The sequence below is a fragment of the Drosophila kikkawai genome, chromosome 3L, assembly GCF_030179895.1.
Source record: "Drosophila kikkawai strain 14028-0561.14 chromosome 3L, DkikHiC1v2, whole genome shotgun sequence".
Lineage (NCBI taxonomy): Eukaryota > Metazoa > Arthropoda > Insecta > Diptera > Drosophilidae > Drosophila > Drosophila kikkawai.
This window is the reverse complement of record NC_091730.1, coordinates 28,201,375-28,217,126: the sequence shown is the minus strand read 5'-3', so window position 1 is coordinate 28,217,126 and position 15,752 is coordinate 28,201,375. Positions and strand designations below refer to the sequence as shown.

The following is a 15,752-nucleotide window of genomic DNA, read 5'->3' as shown; positions in this document are numbered from 1 at the left end:
GACGATGATTGTTGGTTCCTGTTGAAAAACTGCGACTGTACGCGTTGACTTGACGACGGTTGAAAGAGAAGAGAAAACGATGTGCTCCCGTTGACTGTACTCGATTGACTCTTGCTGGTGTGAGGGAGACGACGATTAGGGTGAAAGCCGAAAACAAAATGGCTGCGCTGTGGGGAATTTGTGTTAGCTTTTCCCTACCTCGTGCTTTTGAAATTCTCGCGACCTGACTTGGCTACCTAGAGGGCTTTTTCGCTCTCGCTCTCTCTCTTTTTTTTTCTTTGCTTTCTCTGCTCGGTTCTATTTCTTGGCTCACGTGTGTTTCTTCACATTTTTTTTTTCCCCTGGTCACGTGATCGGATAACCTCTCGTTTTAGGTTATGATCTTTTCGCGACTGAGTTATAAAATTTTCGCTGCGTGTGCCACGAGTTTATTAGAGTGGGTATACTTTTTGGTTAAGTTCTCCCGATTTTTACCATGTGCCTCGCGAAAATTCAAAGTTTTTCTTTTTCAACTTTGAGGCACAACCAACAACAAGTAAAGCAGCGGCAAGCCAAGCCAAAGCGACAGGCGAACACGGGAAGTCAAAACCGTGGACCCACCAACAAAGAAAGGCGCAAGCTAGCAAGGCCCATTTCATCCTCGCTAAAATAGCAAGGAACGAAAAGGAGGGCAAAGCCGATCCGCGCGACCTAGCAGACAAAGCCAGGTACCTCGCAGTGATCGAGGAATATGAGCGATTCGAAAAGGAGCACCCAGAAACGCTTTTGCCTCCCCAAACGAAGCGCAACCGCTCACAAGAAGTGAGTGAGAGCGCTCCAAAGAGAGCCAAAGACGCGAAGGGCGCCCCAAGACCGACAACTTTTGTCAAGACGGCGAAGAAATTCAGCGAGGTGGCCCGAGATAGCCTCGCTATGGCACTTGTTGATGAGCTCAACGACGACGGACGCCTTCTGATGGAGAAATGGAAGGAGGTCGAGACCCAGTTGGCAGAGATGGTAACTGACAAACTACTGTCCGAGCCAACGGGCCAGTCACCCTCCTTTGACTCCTCGGACATGGTTAGGGGGCACCGGGTGATCAGATGCGACGACGAGTTCTCGAGGGACTTCCTGGCGGATTGCGTTGCCAGACTAGGCAAGGCATGGAAGGGGATTAGCATTAAGCTGGTCCCCGCCAGGGACATCCCAAGGAGGCCCAGAGCTCGCATCTGGTTACCCAAGGGGCTGTCTAGCCATGAAAGGGTGATCAAGACTCTGCGAGCAATAAACAAGGGAGTCGACATGGAGAACTGGGCCATTCTCAAAGCCGAACGAGAAATGAAGACCAGCCAGCCATATCTGTTCCTCATCAATCAGCGCTGCCTAGAACAGCTGAAGGCAGCAGACAACAAGGTCCGGTACGGCATCAGGAAAGCCAAGGTGAAGGTCTTCCTGGACGAACCGGACGATATACTAGAAGACGAAGTCGAGGACGCCAACAAGCTGCTGGACGACTTGGCGATCGACGACAGCTCCCCCAACACCACCCCAATCTAATGCCGACGGTCGTGCAGATAAACCTGAAGCGCAGCTCCCACGCTTCAGCTAATCTGGGGGTCCTTCTCCGGGAGAAGGACATCGACATCGGCCTTATACAAGAGCCATGGACTAGAGACGGACGAATCTCTGGCATGGCCATAAAGGGATACACAACACTATACACAAACTCGACAGGTGGGCCGAGGGCGGGTATAATCGTTAAAAACAATCTTAATGCTCTTCTTTACCCCAACCTCAGCAACTCAGATCTAGCAGTGGCAAGATTTAAGGCGGCGGATGGGGTATGCCATACTAATAGCCTCCGGATACATGGCCCACGACGAACCTGCACCACCTGAAGCGTTTAATAGGGTGATGCAGTGGGCCGAGGAGACTAAGACGACGCTCATCCTCGGGTGCGATGCCAACGCAAGGCACACACTGTGGGGAAGTAAGGAGACAAACGAAAGGGGTGAGTCTCTCTTCGATAGTATTATATGTCGTGACGTCACTATTTGTAACAAGGGAAACACGCCCACCTTCATCTTTCCAAGTACGGAAGGATTTCAAGGCTGGGAAGAAGTCCTAGACATAACCCTCCAAATGGAGCATAACGATTATAAGGTAAGAAACTGGAGAGTCTCTACACAAGACTCGTTTTCAGACCACAGATACATATTCTTCGAACTCGTGATGCCGATATGCGAAACGGCGCCGAAGCGAAACCCTCGTAACACTGACTGGGACAAATACGGAAAGATTGTACAGTCAAAGGTCAAAGACAGAAGGATCAAGACTCGATCCACCCCGGAGAGAATAGACAAGGAAGTAGAGGGCTTCACAAATATCCTGAACAAAGCCTACAAAGAGTCATGCAGACTAACATACTCAAAGAAGACATACCCACCATGGTGGAACAAAGAGCTAAGCGAGCTCAGAAAGAAAGTTCGAAAAGCCTTCAACACAAGTTACGGAACCAAAGACTGGCAGCCGTACAAAGCAATACACAAAGAATACAAAAAGGCAATCTACGTAGCCAAGAAGGAATCTTGGAGCAGCTACTGCGAATTGCTTGAAGGAGTCAAAGGTACGGCGAGGCTAAGTAAAATCCTATCGAGAGGACACACAAGCCCCACGCTCATAAATAAACCCGACGGGACAGGAAGTACGTCGGCTGAAGAGTCACTGGAAATCCTGCTGAATACGCATTTCCCAGGAAACCAAAAAGAAGAACCTAGAATAATGGAAAGCCAGGGGGCAGACCAGCAGCTACAAGTAGAAGAGATCATCACCATGGAAAGAATCCATTGGGCGATAGATTCCTTCGACAAATACAAAAGCCCGGGTCCAGACGGAGTAATACCGGCAATGCTACAAACAACGAAAGCAAGCACGGGAAAATGGCTGCAAGTAATCTTCCAGGCATGCATTAAAACAGCACACATACCACTTCCATGGAAGGAAGCGAGGGTAGTCTTCATACCAAAACCAGGAAGAAGGGGACACATCCAAGCCAAGGATTATAGGCCGATAAGCCTTACCTCCTTCCTAATGAAAACACTGGAACGGATCATTGATATCCACATCAGAGAAAGAACGGAGAAAAACCTTTCCAATGCGCAACATGCGTACAGGAAAGGCCGATCCACGGAAACAGCATTACACGAGGTAGTGCGATACATAGAAAAGGCTCTACTTTTCAAAAACTACGCCATGGCCACCTTTCTGGACATAGAAGGAGCCTTTAATAACGTCAATGCGGATTCCATCCTGAGTTCCCTCAACGGTATAGGAGTAGAGGGAGGCATCAGGGCATGGATTGGCGCAATGCTGACGAGCAGGAGGATAACAGCCGAACTGAGTGGTACTCATCACACAAGATTTGTGAAGAGGGGCATACCTCAGGGGGGAGTCCTGTCCCCACTGCTCTGGCTGATAAACATGGACGACATACTAAGAACACTAAATAGCGAAGGAGTAAAAGTAGTAGCATACGCAGACGACGTAGTTCTACTCACTTCAGGACCATTCCCCGACGTCATCAGCGAACTAATGACAAGGGCACTCACGAAACTCAACACATGGGCAAAAGCCTGCGGATTGGGCATAAATCCTAGTAAAACGGAACTAATGCTCTTCACTAGAAGAACTAAGGTCCCTAGCTTCACAAAGCCAAAGATAGATGGCATAGAACTAGAGATATCACAGCAGGCAAAGTATCTGGGAGTGATACTGGATGCGAAACTGTCATGGAAACAAAACATCAACGAGAGAGTCAAGAAAGCTAGCATAGCATTCTATTCCTGCAGGAAGATGTTCGGAAAGAACTGGGGCATCCACCCCAGGATAATAATATGGCTTTACACAGCGGTGGTAAGACCCATACTCACATACGGAGCACTAGTATGGTGGCCAGCATTAACTAGGGCATACAACGTACAGAAACTAACAAGGATACAGAGATCGGCATGCGCAGGAGCCACAGGAGCACTGAGATCATGCCCCGCGGCGGCGCTGAACGCCATCCTGAACATGATACCGATAGAGCATTTCATCAGGAACACTGCAGCACAAGGTGCGGTACGACTTAAGGCTAGCCAAAGCTGGAAAGACTACCACACCGGGCACTGCAGGATTCTGAACGAGATAAACTATCGGACGACAGTAGACACAGACTACATGACAACCGAACTGCGATTCGGTAACACATACACTACTATATACCTTACAAGGGAAGACTGGAAGAGAGGGAGAGTAACCGAACCGGACGAAGTATCACTCTACACCGACGGCTCAAAGATGAGCGACGGAGTAGGGGCCGGAATCTACGCCGAGAGCTGGAAGGTGGAGGAATATTTCCACCTCCCAGAGTCAGCGACGGTTTTCCAGGCGGAGGTTCTCGCGATACTGAAAACTGCCGAACTTTCGCTAGACCGAGGCCTCCGGAATACCAAGGTGAGGATATACTCAGACAGCCAGGCGGCGATCAAATCCCTCGCACAAGCACGGACGAATTCAAAACTAGTGGCCAAATGTAAAGGGGCACTAAACAGACTAGCAGAAGACAACAGGGTACAAATAGCCTGGGTACCCGGACACAATGACATAGACGGAAACGAGAAAGCGAGACGAGCTGGCCAGAAAAGGGTCAGAAGAACACTCATCAACAACAGACATACAGATCTCCCTGAACTCAGTCCAGACGGAAATTCATGACTATTTCAAAAAACTAGCCAGCAAGGAATGGTCGACGAAGGCAGAGCACAGAAGATCGAAACTATGCTGGCCAGAATTCAATAGGAAGAGAACCGCAGAACTGATCTCCAAGAGCAAAAAGGACATCAGGAGGATAGCGGCAACCATCACCGGCCACTGGCCAATAGGCACGCAAGCCTGTAAGATGGGTCTACCCTACAACCCACAATGCAGAAGCTGCAAGGAACCAAGCGAGCAGGAGACACCAGAGCACCTGTTGTGCCACTGCCCGGCACTCAACAGACAAAGAGCCCGACACTTCGGAGCACACCAACTCGAGTCACTAGGAGAAGTTGGGAGGCAGCCAGTAGCGGCCATCCTAGCTTACCTGAATGACACGGGTTGGTACTAAGAAGGGCGCAGACAACAGCAAATCGAGGGTGTGGATCAAAACGGAGCTCTGCTCCAATTGGAGGCGGCCAGGGCTGCCTCACCACTTTACCTACCTACCTACCTTGAGGTTATATGAAATGCCCTGTATCTATTCTTATCGAAATATATATATATTTTCCTGTATTTTCTGCCCTAGAAATTTCGGTGTCCTTCGACATCCGACTCTCCATACGTTCCGACTTAGAAATTTTCCTCTAAGTGGCGGAACCGAAAATTTTTCGAAATTGACGTATCCGAATGGGTCTATAGGCCATATTTTCGACGTCTAAAATTTGTAAACCCCATGTCCCTGCTCGGGCGCCATTCTATAAGGAAGTTCTAAGGCTGGGATAGGTCTCAGTCTCGTCCAGGTCCTCTTTATCAGAAAAATTTATAAAGAAATGGGACAAAAGGCATTTGACGTGCGGTAAACTGACGTGAGATGGTAGTTGTCAGTTACCGGGATACGAAGCCAGAGAAATGGCTTGTCCGGTCTTGGCAATAGAGCGAAATAATCGGTGGGAGCGCGCTTTGGGTCTGGCCTATAGCAGTCGCTATAAGGAGACCGAGAGAGGGGTCGATTCTAGGGACCACCGCTTCCTAGGGCAGAATTTATGGCCTAAAATCTAGGCATTATATTTTACGTGAGACATGGCCCGCGTGATTTGGGGTCGTCCCCTACGAGCAAATATTTAAATTTGGGTCGACATTGTATGTAAGAGAGTTTTCTCGAATTTATTAATTTCTCCCAGGGTAAGCGGAAGACTCGCCTGTTTCCCCGCAAAGCTATGCCTGAAACCCTCTCATCGTAAACGCGTGGTCACAGCACTGCGTTAAAGAATATTCAATTTAATTTCCTGTAATACATTTGCCGCGAAGATAAGGTCCACTCTTTTTGACTTTGTAATAAAATATTTCCTTATTAAATTTCCAATTGATTTTTACCATGCGGAGAAAACGGTGCGGAGCGAAATATTTTTAATTTATAAATTTCAATGAAGTTTTAGCGAAAGTTGGGTCCACCCCTTTTTTTCTCTGCATGTCTCGTTTGACAACAGTTGGCGTAGGTCAGGGCAAATGACATGACGACAGCGAGGGGAGTTTTATTTTATATATATATGTTCAAGTTTTATTTAATTAATTTCAGTTTTCATTTTTATTCTCAGATTTCTTTAGTTTTCATTTCTGGGCTTAATTTATAAAGTTTTTCTTTGCAGGGGTTTGAGGTTAAGTTTTCTAGCCTACTCTAAGTGCAACCGCATCTTGGCCGTCGAGAAATTTCTAAATGCACGTTATACTCGCTGGCCAGAATGCGGTTCACCCTAATCACTCACCCGTCTCAAACTCCACGCACACACACACGCGCGATGTCTCCAAGTGCTCCGCCGCTGGTCCTGGGCCGGGCACACTCGCTCCGAGATCGCCTGGTTGATCTCCCCCTAGATTGTCGTCAGCCGGTGGCTGGAATCGGGCACTCCTGATCGCCGTCGCTGTTGGCCTCGCGCGTCGAAGCTGGCCACTGTTTTTTTTGTGCATTGATCGCATTATATACAAAGCTTAAATGTTTACAAAGCGGGAAGTGATTAATTATTATACCAAAAATTATTTACAGAACATATTTTACAAAATGAGAATAATTTGGAGCGTTTGCCGGTTTGTTTTGATTTCGCTGCTAGCTGCTGCGGCTCTCCAGGAGCGTTGGCGGCCGTTGTCATTTACGCTGGCTGCTGTTGTTGTTATCGCTACTGCTGTTGGCTATGCCCGCCGTTGTTGTTGACGTGGCGGCTGTTGCTGTGGCCGCTGTTCAAGCCGGTGTTTTGGCTGTTGTTATTACCGCCCCCAGTATTTGTGGGGAGTCAAACGACTCCTCACAAGACCCCAAGCATACTCCTTTCCAGTGCATCCTGTTTCGCAATTCCAATGGGGAACTCCGCGACTACGAGCTGAAGACTGTCACCTTCGGAGCCAATTGTGCCCCGTTTCTAGCGATCCGTGTCCTGCAGAAGCTCGCCGACGACGAGGAGTCAAGGTATCCTCAGGCGAGTCAGATTATCCGTCATTTCATGTACGTCGACGACGTTCTCGCAGGGGCAGACTCAAAGATCGAAGCCAGGTGGATATCCGCATGGATATCCCAGTCAAAACGGTGTCGCTTCCGCGGCTCGAGTTATGCGGGGCATTGCTACTGTCCGAAATGGCCAGCTCCATTCTCCCGAAGATGCCCGGGCCTGCGTCCGCCCTGTACTGTTGGACTGACTCTACGATTGTTCTCGCTTGTTTGCATAGGCCGACGTGTCACTGGACAACTTTTATGGCCAATCGGGAGACCAAGATTACCCAATTCACTGAGGTGGAGAAATGGGCACATGTCCGCTCCGAGCATAACCCGATCTTGCCAGCCGGGGGGTAGGGCTTCAAGACCGTGCGGACAGCCAGCTTTGGTGGCATGGTCCTGCCTGGCTGCAAAGACCGCGCTGCGAGTGGCCCATTCAAGGCGATGACTCCCCCGTGACTTATCTCGAGAAGCGAGCCGTCAGAGTCCATATGGCGAAGGCTCCCCCTGAAGATCTTCTTGACCGATTTTCGACGCTCGACAAGGCGATGCGAGTCTGCACTTACGTTCATCGTTTCATTCAGCGCGCGCGAAAGTTCTTGTCTCCGGTTGAGAATCACCTGACAGCTCCAGAAATCGCGGCGGTCGAACGTCTCCTTCCTTGAAATTGGCTGCTTAAGCCATAAGCGGCCAGTGCCAGCATCCAGTCCGGTTCAGAACCTGAACCCGTTCCTTGACTCCCAAGGGCTCATGAGAGCATGCGGCCGTGTCACAGCCTCCGATCTTCTCCAATATGACGAATTATATCCGGTCATCCTTCCATACGACTGCCATCTGTCTCGACTCCTAGTCCGATTTACGCATTGCATAACGTTGCACGGTGGCAACTAGCTGATGATCCGTCTGATCCGTTCTGAATCCCAAGGGTGAGGAATATGGTCAAATCCGTCATCTATTCCTTCAAGATATGCGTCATCCACAAAAGGAAGTTGCAAACGCAACTCATGGGAGACTTACCGCAAGAACGGACGACCTTTTCGCGTCCCTTAACATATACTGGTGTGGCTGCCTCATCACAAAGGGGTATATGTTGGTGTTCGTGTGCGTCTGCACTAAGGCCATCCATTTAGAGCCCACATCCGGCCTTACGACTGAGAAGTTTCTCGGCGCTTTTGCTCGTTTTGTGTCGCGAAGAGGATGCCCTCGTCAGGTTCAGTCGGACAACGGGAAGACCTTCGTAAGTGCGGCTACCATTCTCTCCCGAGACTTCCTACAAGCTGTCAAAGAGGCTGTGATTGGTGCTTACAGTCACCAGCAGCTGTTCTGGCAGTTCATTCCGCCGGGAGCCCCCCATATGGGAGGCTTGTGGGAGGCAGGCGTTAAAAGTTTCAAGACCCTGTTCTATAAGTCTACAGCCACGTGAAAATACACCTTCGAAGAACTGTCCACGCTTCTAGCTAGGATCGAGGCATGCCTGAATTCGCGTCCGATCGCGCCAATGTCCGAAGACCCCGCTGACCTGTTGGCTTTTACGCCTGGGCACTTTCTTGTTGAGGGGCTCCTCCTCGCACTCTCGAGCGCGGGCCTCGGGCTTCGTTGCCGAATACTCCGATCGGCCGTTGCCGGTCTCCCGCTCTCGCTTTAGCGAAGTAAAGCGGGCGGGAGCGCGGTCTTAAGAAAACATAGTACTATGTATGCAGCGAAATAAAGCTGACCGAATTGATGCTGAATGTTCCCACGACGCCCCCGTTGTTTTCTTTTGGACTTCGACCCTAATTTACGCTTGCGCCGTGGGAATTTCTCGTCCACTAAACCAGCCAAATTACCAGGAAAGAAGCGCCGCCCCCAACATTTTGGTCCTTTGAGACGGATTTTTTGGATTCCGAATTTTTTCAACTCTGCCCCACCAGCAGTTCTCGGCGTTTTTTCTCCACCAAAGATAAGTACGAGCATTCCGTCTCCCCCCCTCTCTGCTGATCTTCAGCAGTGGTCCGAACATTAAATTTCGTTCACTCTGCTGCAAGTTTTTCCGTGTCGACTCCAAATCCGAGTTTTCCTGACACAACGGTAGTTGAGGAATTTCCATTCTTCCATTCTCTTAAATTTGTGGAAATTTTCTATCCGTCTCTGCTTTGTGTGTGTCACCATATTCCCATATGATATTCGATTCTCGGTTCCTCCGTTTATCCGGTGTACATACACACATACTCGCGCGTCAAATATTGGCATCTCCGCGAAAACCAAAAGGCAAAGTGAAATAGTATGGTGAAGGAAAATAAAGGCATACTTAATATTAGGCATCCGGAAAGTAATTGTTTCGGGAGTTCCATGTTCGCCAAACAGTTCGCCGCTGCCGTGATATTTTTTGTGTGCCAATTTTATTCTCAACATAATTTGTGCTATTCCGCCAATCTAAATACAGTCCACTCCTCGAAGCTCCACTGTGCAATAAAAGCCCTACACATACACATATATTTCCATACGAGGGTATGCTGATAAAAAGTCGGCTTTACAAAGAAAATACGTTTTTTTTTTAATTTTTCTTTTTTATATTTCAACATAATCTCCTTTTAGACGTATGCACTTGGATCCGATCCTCCAGTTTCCCAATACCTTCCATAAAATAGGATTTGTCCAGGTCCTCAAAATAGGGGTTTGTTTCACAGACTACCTGTTCATTTGATTGAAATTTCTTACCCCAAGCCATTTTTTTAAGTTTGGAAATAAATAATAGTCACAGGGTGCTAAATCTGGAGAATAGGGTGGATGGGGTAGAATTTCGTAGTGCAATTCACACAATTTGGACATGGCGACAAAGCTCTTGTGAGCGGGAGCATTGTCCTGGTGAAACAAAACTTTCTTCTTCGCCATGTGCGCCTTTTTTTCTTCAACTCCAAATCAAATCGTCCCAAGAGATTGAAATAGTATTCTCCCGTAATTGTTCTGCCTTTTTCCAGATAATCCACATGAATTACACCTCGGGCATCCCAGAAAACCGTTGCCATTGCCGTTGTCGTTGTGTATGATGATGAATCCAGGTTTCGTCAACAGTCACAAAACGACGAAAAAATTCGTTTTTGTTTGCGTTAAGCAATGCCAAATTCTCCTTCGCAATGTGCAAGCGGTTGCGTTTATTTTCCATTGTGAGCAATCGCGGCACCCATCTTGACGAAAACTGACTCATGTGTAAAAATACGTGTAAAATATTTCCAACGCGTTTCCGAGAAATTTTTAGAGCATTTGCAATCTCTCGCAGCTTGATTCGGCGATCATCCAATATCATTCCACGGACATTATCCACAATTTCTGGTGTTGTCAACTCTCTGGGACGACCCGGGCGATCATCGTGAAAAATGCTTGTCCGCCCGCGTTTAAATTCAGCAGTCCAATATTTTCTTGTTAAACTTTGTGTAACTCCTTTTTAATAACTTCGTTGGACTTCTCGTTTAAAAACAGAAATCTTATATTCGGCGATCATCCAATATCATTCCACGGACATTATCCACAATTTCTGGTGTTGTCAACTCTCTGGGACGACCCGGGCGATCATCGTGAAAAATGCTTGTCCGCCCGCGTTTAAATTCAGCAGTCCAATATTTTCTTGTTAAACTTTGTGTAACTCCTTTTTAATATCTTCGTTGGACTTCTCGTTTAAAAACAGAAATCTTATGACAGCACGATATTCGATTTTATCCATGTTGACGACAATGCAAAAGTGAATGCGCCAAAAGTCTCGCCAAAATTACCAGTGTTGATAAAACCGCATGAAACTTTCACAGTAATCAGCTAATAGAAAACACTAATCGAATAAAATATTTATGAATTTTTAACAACATTTTTTCTTTGTTAGGCCGACTATTTATCAGCCCACCCTCGTATGCATGCATGCCCAGCAAGCACTTGGAAGATCGTAATCATCTTGAGGTGTCTCTTTCGAGTCATCAAAATGATTAAAAAAAAGATTTCTCTTATGCGCGACTAATAAATGACTCGAAAATGTTTCCAAAAAGAGTCGTAAATTACCTTTAAATACGATTTATAAAATAGCAACACAAAATTGTAAAGAAATCGAAAATTGATCATCCAGATGATTGAAATGAGATTATTTTTTGCATTCGGTCAGAGAACTTGGAGAGTCTAATCGCGCGCTCTCCCTTTTACGTGCATTGTGATATCTGTCTTATCTCGTTTATCTTTTTTAAGCGGTACTTTTCGCTAAATTTGAATCGTTTGCTCTTATGTTCTGCATTTTTAAACTCAGTTTAAGTAACTTGCTAAGCTTAGTGAGAATAGGTAATGTGTGCCAAAGATCGTGCATCAAGAAGAAGGCGATTGGAATACTTAAGTTTTTAGTGATATTATTTTTTAAATTTGAATGATTATTATTTCATATAAAAAGATGTATACCAATAAAAAATAAAGCAACAAAATATGGAATAATTAATTTATTTCACTTCTAATATGACTCTAAAAAGAGTCCCTAATTACTATAAATGGGACTTAAAAATCATTCCCTTATTGCTACAAACATGACTTGCAAACGTTCAAATTTCGATTCAAATATGACTCGAAAAAGTGTCCCCTCTTGGCAGAAGGAGGAGTCCGAAACGACTCTTCCAGAAGAGTCGCGGCTAGGGGTCCATTATCTCCCGAAGACAGCGTCATTTATGATCAGAAAATGAGCGCATATATGCTCATTTTAATCAGAAAGGGGAGTCGAAAATGTCTCTCTTATTTATTAAAAAAGCTTAAAGACAGAACTAAGTTAGACGTGAGATAAGCAACTACATAAGGTTAAATAAACAATTTTATACCAACTAAAATAATTAAAATGTTATTTATATCTAATTAAATGTTAACAGAGCTATGTTAACAAAGGGGGTGGTATGGGTGTACCAATCCAAGGCAAAGTCAACAGGGCAACTGTTGATGAATATTCCTTGGCTCTAATGGTACACCAAGTCGACTCGTAGGTGAATATCGGTTTGATAGACACCACCTTCTCTTGGGAGAAGGTCCTCCGCGTGGTACCTCCTGGAAACGTACTGCGAGCGGCACCTCCAGTGAATCCCTCACCTAATAATCCTCTGCCTCCCAATCCCTACCGAGACATGGGCAAGTCTTAAAACTACCTCCCCTCAAGTCAGGCGTGTAAAGCGACCCGTGCCCACTGACTATAAGGTTCGCAGCTGAGGGGTTAAACCAGCTGTGTTCGAACGGAGCCTTCCCAGGGCCGGGCAACCCTGGGTCGGAACGAGCCTTGCCGTGGCTTAGGGGCGAAGCCACGGTCGACCTTCCTTCAATGCCCCGAACCCCTCGGACCCGCCGCGCTCGCCCTGTCGAGCAACGCGGGCGTTTATGAAAATGAATACAACTAAAAAATCCGCTTCGGACCTCGTGGGGGAGGTAAAACCCCACCACAAATCGACGGAAAGCGAACTCGACGAGGAGGAGCTACTGCGCTCAGACGACGAGACGCTAGCCCCGTCCAATACAGAGGGAGGTGTAAAGACAAGCACACCTCAAACGACACAACCAAAGCACACTAAAGCGGCGGCAAGGCAAGCCAAAGCGACCGGTGAACACGGGAAGACAAAACCGAGGACCCACCAACAACGAAAGGCGCAGGCAAGCAAGGCCCATTTCATCCTCGCCAAAATAGCGAGGAATGAAAAGGAGGGCAAAGCCGACCCGCGCGACGCTGCAGACAAAGCCAGATTTCTAGCAGTGATCGAGGAATACGAGCGCTACGAGAAGGAGCACCCAGAGACGTCTTTGCCTCCTCAAGCAAAGCGCAACCGCTCACAAGAGGTGAGTGAGAGCGCTCCAAAGAGGGCCAAGGACGCTAAGGGAGCACCGAGGCCGACCACGTTCGTCAAACCGGCGAAAAAGTTCAGCGAGGTGGCCAGAGACAGCCTCGCAATGGCACTTATAGACGAGCTCAACGACGATGGGCGCCTGCTGATGGAGAAATGGGAGGAGGTCGAGACCCAGTTGGCGGAGATGGTAACCGACAAATTACTGTCCGAGCCAACGGGCCAGTCACCCTCCTTTGACTCCTCAGACATGGTTAGGGGGCACCGGGTAATCAGGTGCGACGACGAGTTTTCGCGGGATTTCCTGGCGGATTGCGTTGCCAGTCTAAGCAAGGCATGGAAAGGGATTAGCATAAAGCTAGTCCCCGCCAAGGACATCCCAAGGAGACCCAGAGCTCGCATCTGGTTACCCAAGGGGCTGTCTAGCCATGAAAGGGTGCTCAAGACTCTGCGAGCAATGAATAAGGGAGTCGACATGGAGGACTGGGCCATTCTCAGAGCTGAGAGAGAAATGAAGTCCAGCCAGCCATATCTGTTCTTAATCAACCAGCGCTGCCTAGAACAGCTGAAGGCAGCAGACAACAAGGTCCGGTACGGCATCAGGAAAGCCAAGGTGAAGGTCTTCCTAGACGAACCGGACGACATCCTGGAAGATGAAGTCGAGGACGCCAATAAGCTGCTGGACGATTTGGCGATCGACGACAACACCCCCAACACCACCCCGATCTAATGCCGACAGTCGTTCAGATAAACCTGAAGCGCAGCTCCCACGCTTCAGCTAATCTGGGGGTCCTTCTCCGGGAGAAGGACATCGACATCGGCCTTATACAAGAGCCATGGACGAGGGACGGACAAATCTCTGGCATGGCCATAAAGGGATACACAACACTATACACAAACTCGACAGGTGGGCCGAGGGCGGGTATAATCGTTAAAAACAATCTTAATGCTCTTCTTTACCCCAACCTCAGCAACTCAGATCTAGCAGTGGCAAGATTTAAGGCGGCGGATGGGGTATGCCATACTAATAGCCTCCGGATACATGGCCCACGACGAACCTGCACCACCTGAAGCGTTTAATAGGGTGATGCAGTGGGCCGAGGAGACTAAGACGACGCTCATCCTCGGGTGCGATGCCAACGCAAGGCACACACTGTGGGGAAGTAAGGAGACAAACGAAAGGGGTGAGTCTCTCTTCGATAGTATTATATGTCGTGACGTCACTATTTGTAACAAGGGAAACACGCCCACCTTCATCTTTCCAAGTACGGAAGGATTTCAAGGCTGGGAAGAAGTCCTAGACATAACCCTCCAAATGGAGCATAACGATTATAAGGTAAGAAACTGGAGAGTCTCTACACAAGACTCGTTTTCAGACCACAGATACATATTCTTCGAACTCGTGATGCCGATATGCGAAACGGCGCCGAAGCGAAACCCTCGTAACACTGACTGGGACAAATACGGAAAGATTGTACAGTCAAAGGTCAAAGACAGAAGGATCAAGACTCGATCCACCCCGGAGAGAATAGACAAGGAAGTAGAGGACTTCACAAATATCCTGAACAAAGCCTACAAAGAGTCATGCAGACTAACATACTCAAAGAAGACATACCCACCATGGTGGAACAAAGAGCTAAGCGAGCTCAGAAAGAAAGTTCGAAAAGCCTTCAACACAAGTTACGGAACCAAAGACTGGCAGCCGTACAAAGCAATACACAAAGAATACAAAAAGGCAATCTACGTAGCCAAGAAGGAATCTTGGAGCAGCTACTGCGAATCGCTTGAAGGAGTCAAAGGTACGGCGAGGCTAAGTAAAATCCTATCGAGAGGACACACAAGCCCCACGCTCATAAATAAACCCGACGGGACAGGAAGTACGTCGGCTGAAGAGTCACTGGAAATCCTGCTGAATACGCATTTCCCAGGAAACCAAAAAGAAGAACCTAGAATAATGGAAAGCCAGGGGGCAGACCAGCAGCTACAAGTAGAAGAGATCATCACCATGGAAAGAATCCATTGGGCGATAGATTCCTTCGACAAATACAAAAGCCCGGGTCCAGACGGAGTAATACCGGCAATGCTACAAACAACGAAAGCAAGCACGGGAAAATGGCTGCAAGTAATCTTCCAGGCATGCATTAAAACAGCACACATACCACTTCCATGGAAGGAAGCGAGGGTAGTCTTCATACCAAAACCAGGAAGAAGGGGACACATCCAAGCCAAGGATTATAGGCCGATAAGCCTTACCTCCTTCCTAATGAAAACACTGGAACGGATCATTGATATCCACATCAGAGAAAGAACGGAGAAAAACCTTTCCAATGCGCAACATGCGTACAGGAAAGGCCGATCCACGGAAACAGCATTACACGAGGTAGTGCGATACATAGAAAAGGCTCTACTTTTCAAAAACTACGCCATGGCCACCTTTCTGGACATAGAAGGAGCCTTTAACAACGTCAATGCGGATTCCATCCTGAGTTCCCTCAACGGTATAGGAGTAGAGGGAGGCATCAGGGCATGGATTGGCGCAATGCTGACGAGCAGGAGGATAACAGCCGAACTGAGTGGCACTCATCACACAAGATTTGTGAAGAGGGGCACACCTCAGGGGGGAGTCCTGTCCCCACTGCTCTGGCTGATAAACATGGACGACGTACTAAGAACACTAAATAGCGAAGGAGTAAAAGTGGTAGCATACGCAGACGACGTAGTCCTACTCACTTCAGGAC

General features: G+C 47.8%; 2 protein-coding genes across 2 annotated transcripts; both read left to right on the top strand.

The window, feature by feature from the left end:
• The first annotated feature begins 912 nt into the window (after positions 1-912).
• LOC138928397 (uncharacterized) lies at positions 913-1,536 on the top strand. The gene has a single exon (XM_070285468.1). The coding sequence runs from the start codon at positions 913-915 to the stop codon at positions 1,534-1,536; it is 624 nt and encodes a 207-aa protein (XP_070141569.1).
• An 11,026-nt stretch (positions 1,537-12,562) lies between these two features.
• On the top strand, positions 12,563-13,744 carry LOC121502781 (uncharacterized). The gene has a single exon (XM_041776496.1). It carries the CDS (start codon positions 12,563-12,565, stop codon positions 13,742-13,744), a length of 1,182 nt encoding a protein of 393 aa, XP_041632430.1.
• Positions 13,745-15,752: the final 2,008 nt, after the last annotated feature.